This window comes from Pteropus vampyrus, unplaced genomic scaffold (assembly GCF_000151845.1).
Source record: "Pteropus vampyrus isolate Shadow unplaced genomic scaffold, Pvam_2.0 Scaffold76, whole genome shotgun sequence".
Classification (NCBI taxonomy): Eukaryota; Metazoa; Chordata; class Mammalia; order Chiroptera; family Pteropodidae; genus Pteropus; species Pteropus vampyrus.
Window position 1 is genome coordinate 467,849 of NW_011888857.1, and position 9,368 is coordinate 477,216.

General features: G+C 38.6%; 1 protein-coding gene across 3 annotated transcripts in view; it reads left to right on the forward strand.

Annotated features, from left to right (window-relative positions):
• WT1 (Wilms tumor 1) overlaps positions 1 to 9,368 on the forward strand; it is a 51,275-nt gene that overhangs the window by 13,142 nt on the left and 28,765 nt on the right. For 2 of the 3 annotated variants that reach the window (XM_011362532.2, XM_011362534.2), the window contains exons 4-5: positions 2,825 to 2,902; positions 3,943 to 3,993. In XM_011362532.2, coding sequence (XP_011360834.1) covers positions 2,825 to 2,902; positions 3,943 to 3,993 — 129 coding nt within the window. The remainder of the gene's footprint in view (positions 1 to 2,824; positions 2,903 to 3,942; positions 3,994 to 9,368) is intronic. The other variant, XM_023532086.1, reaches the window with a different exon arrangement.

Genomic DNA, 9,368 nt, shown 5'->3' on the forward strand with positions numbered 1-9,368 from the left:
TGTTACTATTATTTAAATGGTAGTGAGAGGGTGAGGCTCAGAGGCCAGTGATGCCTAAAACCTTCAAAGGGGCAGGGCAGGATGATTGTGGGGACATCAGAGAAGCCAGCTCAAGGCATCTCTCTGAGCCCAGGTCCTCCTCTGATAAATGGGGATCATAATTATCCCTGCCTTACAGAGTTGTAAAAAATATTGGAGATGTGTGAAAGTACTGTGCAGAATTTGATAAATTAGAAAAAAATTTAAAGATTTTATCTGTATAGTCCTCAGAGAGTCATCATTAAAGCTTTATGACATCCCTGTAATGTTAGACTGATTGAGATTAATATTCCCATTTGACAGATGAGAAAACTGAGGTGTGGAGAGCTGAATTAATTTGCTCAAGGTCCTAAAGCTTAGAGAGTGGCACTGTCCAATAGAAACATAACGCAAGGCATATATATAATTTGAAATTTGCTAGTAGCCACATAAAAAAAGAAACAATGAAGTTGATTTTGAAACATTCTATTTAGCTGAATATAGTCAAAACCTTATTTCAACATGTGGCATTAGCTATATTTCAAGTGCTCAATAGCTCTATGTGACTAGTGGCTACTACATCAGACAGTGCAGTATAGAGTATTTATTAAGCACCTACTAGGAAGATGCACGTATGTAAGACATAGACCTTGTATTAGAGAAAGTGTGCTTTTGGCAGGGGGCAAGAAAATATCTCTAAAAGTGTCCTCTCTTTGGGGTACTTCCTTATAGAGATCCTTAGGAATCTATTGGACTATTCTTTAAATCTATGAGAAAATTTCTAAATCATAAAGTTAGGTCTTTGAGACTTATTAACTCATATGTGTAAATTTCCGTCACTCATCTTGTTTCTCATCTCTCTTGAAAATTAGGATTTTCCTAGTCTTAGGCATGGATGAAATTATTTCAGAAAGACCCCACATCCCAATAGGGCCTAGGAAAATTGTCAAGTGGGGCTGAGTGATTTTAGCTGGTGAACAGTTTTTAAAAAATTAGTGACAAAAACATAGAGCTGCCTGGGGAATACAATGCCTGTTGGCTGAGATTAATGGCAAGATTAATAAATGGATTGCTTGATGAAAAGTGCAGGAGAACAAAAACCAGTAGAGATTGTGGAGGAGGCCACTTATTAATGAACCGTCAGCTCAAAGAAAGTTCAAGAAACTCTCCTGTGTTAAATGCAGCAGGCTGGCACGTCTAATAAAAATTGGGGTCCTTCAGGAATTAATTACACTGGCCTTACAGCAAGAATTCATGGAATTGAGAAACATAGTGGCACAGACCAGCACCAGCCGCTGCTGCAAATGGGGAAGCTGCAGGAGAAACTAATCATTTTTTTTTTCATTGATATGTAGGATATTGTAGTAGCATAATAGTCAGTCAGACATGGGGATGAATGATGGGGTCCAGATATACACTGACTAATGAAACTACACATACTTTGAGATTGAAGTCACTTCACATTTCACATGTAAAATTCCCTTCTGGCATCTGATTTCCTCCTTATCCTGTGTACCCGCCACTAAAGAGTTCCAAATAATTTTCAGTGATTACATGAGAGGCAGATGGACTCTACCATGATTTATCAAGCTTTGCCGAGAGAGAGCACAGTATTCATTTATTCCTTGTTGCTGTAATTTCCCAGTTTGGTTGGCCTGATAAAACCTTCTCTTAATTAAACTCTGGTGTTGCCTCTGCCCAGTGGATGAAGCAACCCAAAGGAATGCCATGACAAGATGGAGATTGTCCAGAATTTGCAATCTGATATCACACATTAGATATTAAAAGCTTCTTACCTTTTTTCACTTCTGTCATGAAGGTGGAGTGAAAATGTTCTTCTGTAATGTGTTTAGACCAAGGGTTCCCAGACAAACCATTAATCTCTTGGGTTTCAGATTTCATAATTAACCATTTTACTTCAGGACTAAATTTATTCTTAATAGAGCTTGGTAATTTAGGAGATGCCTGGTGATTCATTTACGTGTTAGTTTTCTAGGAATGAGATAATTAGTAAATAAAAATGAAGACACATGTAATAAAGATGTTTATAAGACTTGTGCATGCAAAAAAAGGACGGGGAGGGGGAACAATTTTGGTTGGTTTACATAATAGTGCATTTCTCCTTTGAGGTCTTAATATAAATGATCAGCCATTGTTTTCCCTCAGAACTGGGCTGAGGGCTTTTTTTCAAAAAAGCTCCATTTGACTTATGCCAGAATTATAAAAGTTATGGAGAATGATTCCTTTAGTGTTACATAGAGTTTTTCATCCTCTCTCTCTCTCTTTTTTTTTTCGTTTGTCACATCCTTGCGTATTAGACCGTCTATCACCCGTCACTCTTTGACTTTTCGGGCCCACATAATCCACATGATACTTATCCTTTTGATTAAAACAACTTAATGGCCTTTTCACGAATAATTAATCTGCTGTCTTTTTACTTTCAGCTCCAGGCTTTTAACTTTAATGTTGAGTTATCCAGCCTGTGTTGCCTTCCAAAGTTTCACTCCCTTTAGCCTCTTCCCTTCAAAGGTTTAATACCTCTTTAGAAACTTTAATGTTTGCTATACTAAGGTTTTTTAAAGGCTTCCAAATTACTCTCACGTTTTTTCTTCTGTGTGCGAAGTGAAAAACTGTGCAGAAATCAGTGGGATGCAATGAAGATTATTTTAGATTCATGTATTCTGTCATTCTGGAAACCATGGAGGCTTTTGCTATAAAGAAAAGTTAAAACTCCACTGCTTTTTGAAGAAACAATTGCACATTTTTTTCGCAGTTATGCATTTCTAACTGAGTGTTTTTCTAACAGCGACAACTTGTACCAGATGACTTCCCAACTTGAATGCATGACCTGGAATCAGATGAACTTAGGAGCCACATTGAAGGGGTAAGGTCTTCTCTATTCCGTTGCCTTTGGACAGTAACTCACACCTGTTTGAACCATTTTAAAAGTGCTTATAACTTATGAAGAGAGTATAGTTCTAGCAGAATAAACATGGCTTATTGTAGAATCGAGATGCTTTCTTCCCACTCCCAATTGGTGGGTTGTGTTCAGTATTAAATTTTCAGGAATAGAAATAGAGGATGCTTTTGCCTAGAACAAGGTGGTTGAGAATATTGGAAAAACTTAATATGGCCCTTACCGAATTTTTTAGAGTTCTTCAAAAACGTGTTCATTCACCCTTGTTTAATGTTTGTTTTATTAGTGATATCACAGATGTTAACCATTACTGTATCTCATCGAGAAATGCTTTCAGTTTACAAAGTTCAGGATCCAAATTTGTATTTGAGGGAGAATGATCAGACATCCAAAGCCAGATGTGCTCATACCTGGTTGTGCCAACAGGTTTTCTTTACACTTACTATAGAGCCACATCAGGGAGAACACAGCTATCAAGCATTGGTAGGGACAGTTCTCAGCACCTGAAAATGAAAAAAAGAAAGCAAGCGGGACTTGTTTTCAACAGTAAAAGAACTTGCTTTCAGTTTTCTAGCAAGTCTGAGTTGAAAGGAAGTCAGATATGACGCTCACGAAGCACCTACAACAGATCACGTGATGTTTTAGGTCACCTTGTCTAATCTGCCTAATATTATGAAGCCTAGGTACTGTTACCCTGTTTTCCAAAGAAGTCAATCGAACTCAGAGAGTTAAGTAACTCCTCAAGTTCACATCGTATGAAATGGTAGAACTGGGACTCGAAGCCCAGATCTGATTCCAAAGCCCATACTCTCTCCTGCCTCCCTGTGAGGCCTTCCACTCCACCATCAGCTCCAGTGGGATTGGGGCCTTAGTTCAGAACTCTTTATTAGCCAGCTAGCTTCACATCTCTGTGTATTTAGTGGCTTCTCATTGGATTCTGGGATCTGGGGGCTTGCTAGAGCCATGCATGCTCCATTCCCCATTCCCCACCTCTTCTTTTCTTCTAGAGTTGCTGCTGGGAGCTCCAGCTCAGTGAAATGGACAGAAGGGCAGAGCAAGTGAGTGGACAATGCGATGATGGCAAAGCAAATGACGTAGGCCTTGGTGGTGGTGCCTGGGGGCCATGCAGGAGTTAGGACTGACAACGGGTAATTAGGGTAGCCTTTGGTGCACTGGGATGAGGAAAATCTCTCTTCTCCCTCTTTCTGCCTTTTATTATTTATCATAGACATACTGTGGGCAAAAATGGAGGTGGTGACACTTCCTATCAACATACTCCTGGAAAGCAATTATTAGAGTGACGCAGTAGGAACCCTGCTCATTTCCTCGTGAATGTTTCACAAAATACTAACTTTGTGGCATTACACATGTTCCTGTTAGATCAGCCAGATCTTTCAGTCATGCTTACATTTTTCTTTGTATACCTTTAAATCTCTAAGGGAGAAATTAATTTTTACCCCAAATCTATAGTCAGATTTTCTGCAAAGATTTTTTTTTTTTTTAGTTCCCAAACATCTGCGCCTTCCCCGGTTCTGTAGCCTGCATCCTGGGACATTTCTGTAACTACTTCTTTTGATTTCATTTTCTCTTCTTGAACGCCGGAACCAGCCTTTGCTCTTCTCATCCTTCTTTCTTTTGTTGGCTCAGTCCTGTTGTTTGGATCATCCTTCAGTAATCAGCAGAGTCGCTTTTCATCCTTTAAGACAAACTGTTAGATCCTTCTCTCTATCCCCATCCCCCAATTTTTCTATTTTACCCAAATCGCCATTTCTTCTCTCTAAACCCCCAAATAAGAAGCTTTCCGTTGATTTGAATTTTTTCTCTCCCCACTTGCATCCAAGGGGATGTCGACGATTTCAGCATTCTGTCTTTCTACCTACTCTCAACTTGTATTTCTTGGCTTCTTGGTTTCATTCTTTCTTTCCGATTCTCTTCCTTTTTCTTCTCTCTCGTCTACTCAGAATTCAGTAACGGTCCCCAAACTAACTGCCAATAGAAAGAACATGATTGTGAAGTGAATATGTTTCGGTTTTTAAAATTTCTTCATCTTGGATTCCAGGGCTTGTTTTCTGCTTAATTACAAAAATTACAGATCAGAAATCTTGGCATGTGTTTAACTCAGAGTGTTTTTATAGTTGAAAGAATTTTGATAACTTTTAAGGTCTATTAGTCACTTGCTGGAGAGTCAGAAGCTATATTTTAAGGATAAATCACAAAGTGTCGATCATTTTTTTTTTTTTTTCAATTCTGTGCAAGAAAAAAAAATCTAGAAGAGTTTGCATTGTTTTGGTGCTTACATTTTGGAAAAGGATTTCCGAAATCAAAATGTATTTCTTGAATACTAACTTCATTCAGAGAGCTGTACAGAAAGGGTCAAACGGCCCCAGTAGATAGTCCTACAGAAGAACAGCTCTTCAGAGAGCAAAAAAGTGTGCAGTTGTCTAATTCACTAACATCGCTCACACTCTGGGTGATATTATAAGTCAGCTAATGTCTGCTTCCATTTGCGAACTGAACATTTATCTAAGAATGGATGTTAATATTAATGGGCTCTGTATGAGGGACTTTACACATTTCCTCTTTTGATCTCAGCTTTCAGATGAGGAGGCTGGAGAGATTAAGCCACCTAACCAAGTTCACATAGCGAGTAACTGGCAGAGCCACTTTGGAGCCCACTTCTGTCTGACTCCAGGATCTGGGCCCTAGATTAGAATTTCTTAAACTTTTTGGACAGTAACCATAGTAGAAATACCTTTTACACTGAGATCCATTACACACACACACACACACACACACACACACACACACACACACCACAAATTTTCACAAAACAGTACTTGTTCCATACTGTGCATGCTGATGTTTTCTGCTTCATTCCATACCATTTTAAAAATGCTGGTGGTGATGTGTAAATTGATTTTAAAACCCGCTGATGTGTCACGACCTACAAGTCTGCCTCTCTTTTAGCTCTTCAAAAGAATAATTAATTAGCTCTTTCCTCCATGCCCATGAACAGCCAAGAACTGGATTCAGGTGAATCTGTTATTCCAGTAGAAAGTTTGGCTTTTCCCCAAGGGGGACATAATCTGGTTAGGTGTCATTATTCTTTATGATACTGAATTTACTTTCTTTTAGCTAGGTATGAAAACACTGTTAATATGAGAAATAACCTGAGAAAAGATATTTCATAAAGAAAGATAGAAAGAAATAACTGTCTTTTGCTTTAATCCATAACTAGTATCTTGACACTATTTGAAATCATTGGTAAGAAAAATCATGGTGACAACATACATATATAACAGGAAAGCTGGAGGTTTGACTCATGTTTTGGAGAAGAAAGATATAATTTCCATATCACTCATAAAAATGAAGCATTATTACTTTTTTATTAAAGGATTATGTACTTCAGGCTAACCCCACTAAGTATTTGTTCATGTCTTCCTTTCTTGAAAATGTTACTTTTATAAAAAGCATAGGCTTGTTTCCTCATGTCCTAACAAGTCCACGAAGACATTTCATTAGATGTCGGGGAGCTGTGGTATTCTACTGGGCGATGATGGGGTGTTAGGGAGAGCACAGGCAAGGTGAGATGAAAACATGATGGAGAGCAGAGGACACTTGCCACCGATTCTCTCTTGTCTCCTTCTCTCTTTCCTCATTTTTTAATCTCCATATGACCATTGGGAACAGAATTACTTTTACGACCTGAAACAATATTGTATTTCAATTTCAGACAAGAAGAAAGTACTTCGCGAAACCATTATTTTAACTCTGACACTTTACCTTACCCACAAACAAATGAAATTAGATTTTTAAAGTGGGTCACAGAGAAAAAAAATCGCCAGAGACCCTTTCTAAGCATTAATCCACCTTTATGAATAATTCTGTTTGTTTGTGGTGCCTTGCATCGCCTGCTTTTTATTTCTTTTAAAGACGTTTTCTCTGTGTTCTTAATGACTGCTGAATTTTTAAGGCTACTCACAAGCCTTGGCTATTCTGTTAGCCTCTGTTTTGTCTCTCCTGAAGAAAATATCCTGCAAAATGGAGAAACACATCAACCTTGACTGTGGTCCAAGTTATTAAAACAAGGAAGAAGTTATTCTCTGGAGACCTGGGTAGGGGGAGTGGGAAATCGAATACAATAGAAATGTTAAAGGAGTGCTGAGCAAAATGAATGTCCCTTTGCTGGTCCAAGAAGTTCACAGGCTGTTGGGAACACACAGTATTTGACCTGTGGATGCTTGAAAGGAAAAACGAAAGACTCGCGATGAGTGATGTATGGTGCAAACAAAGCTGTGCGTTTGGGTAGGGCCAAGGCTGTTGAATCTGGAGAAAATCCCCGCTAGACATGGTCTCATCCCTGAGAACCTGAGCCAAAAGAGATAGCTGTCTTCTCTGGCTGGGAGTTCCAATACACAGCCCAGCACCTTCCCTCTCCAGCTCGTGAACATAAGGTACTTATCCAAGAGATTTACTTCTTGAAAACACATAGCCTGCTTTTAAGTGGCTTCTGGAGCTTGAGACACAAAAACAAAGGTGGAAAGAAACAGCTCTGTGAATACCAGCATTCCAGAGTGTACTCTTTCACCTCCACCCCCTGCAAAAAGTTAGTTTCTCCATTTAGATGGTTACATTGATGCCTTGTAAGCAGATCTTTGCCTTGCATTGGACTTGGCTTGGGTCTGTTAGCCAGCTATACTGCAGAACGGAACATGGGAATCCTGGGTTTGCAGGGTGGAGGTGGAGATTCTGACTTAGAGCTGCGTTCCCTGTCCTCAGAGTGAACTAATTTAGTTGCTGCTTTTGCTTTCACTTCTCACCTCCTGGATGCTATTTTCCCCTCCCTAATTGTTCACCTTTCCCACCCGTTTCCTTATGGACAAATATTCAATTACTGTATTTAATTTTTAATTATGTATGTAACATATATGAATTAAAGAACAGTTAGAAAACACAAATACATAAGGGAGGAAATTAACACTCCCCCCAATATCCCAGTGAAACTACTATTATGTTGCATACACTTTTAGACCTTTTTCTATGTGTATGCATACTTTTGTGTCATTTTCTTTTTTAAATTAAAATTATTGGGATTTTATTGGTTAATAAAATCATATGGATTTCAAGTGTACAGTTCAGTAACATGTCACATGTATACTGTGTTGTGTGTTCACCATCCAAAGTTAAATTTCCTTCTGTCGCCATATATTTGACCCTCTGTGCCCCTATGTACCTCTCCCCTTATTTTTTTTTAATAATAAAAGATTGGCTTCCGCTGAGATCTAATTCAGCAAATGCTTATCAATAGGCTATTGCAGTTTCTTGTGTTTCAACCCTCATCAGAGCGTTGACTTTTAAAAATATTCTCAACCTTTTCAAAAAAAACTTCATTTAAAAAATATTTTGGACTTTACAGACTTACCATCTCCACACGATGTTCCTATTTTATTTAAAAGCAAGGAATTATTTTCTTCTCATAAAGGTGAGGGAAAATGACAGGTTTGTTCAGATCAGGAGAAGAAAGGAGCTAAGCAGGAAAGATAGAAAGGGAAGATGGTGATTAAGCGGCCAAGCTGGAAATGAGCAGCATGGTAGACTCGGTGCAGGGAGATGAGGTGGGGTTATGAGGGTTCCGATGGGTTGATTAAGGGTTGTGTGTGCGTATGTGTGTGTCTGTGTGTACTGGAGGGGGAGAGGGTATAGCAGGTGCATGGAGGATGTCTTTCATGATCGAAAGGGGCACTTTGAACCTCTTATGTCTGTGATCCCATCTTGCTCCCTTCTGAGATCTTCTACTCGACATTTATTCTTCTCCCTGTTATCTACCCAAGAAAAAACCCATAACTGCTAGCTAGAAAAACATGGGTATAGACACAAAGTCATTCAAATAAATGTTTCCGTAAAATAGGGCCACCGTATATTTTAGTAGGGGTTTTTTTTTTTTCCTGTTAAAAGTGAACAAGAATTTATTCTACCTTTATTTATAACTCTTCATTTCAAAGGCGGAGCCATAGATGTAGTATTCTAAAAGCTAAGACGGTAACTTCATCTAAAATGAAAACAACTTTTTCCTTTTGATTATAAAGGTAACACAGGCTTATTATTATTATTTTTTTAAATTCAGACAGTACCAAAACATAATGAAGGAGAAAAGAAAAAGTTATCTGTTATCTGTTCCAGAGATAACAGATAACAGATACTTTTAAAAACGTACTAGGGTATATTTTTATCTGCAGAGAAAAAAATCTGGAAACATTTACTGAACCACTAATTGTAGTTGCCTCTGGAAAGGGCAAAAGCCTCGTAGAGATGGATATAAGAGATCATAGGAGGAGATAAACTGGACAACGCTTTCATGGAGTTTTGCTGCAAAGGAGAGCAAAGAAATGGGGGGTTCTAGCTCAGTGGGGATAGAGGGGTCAGGAGAAGGTTT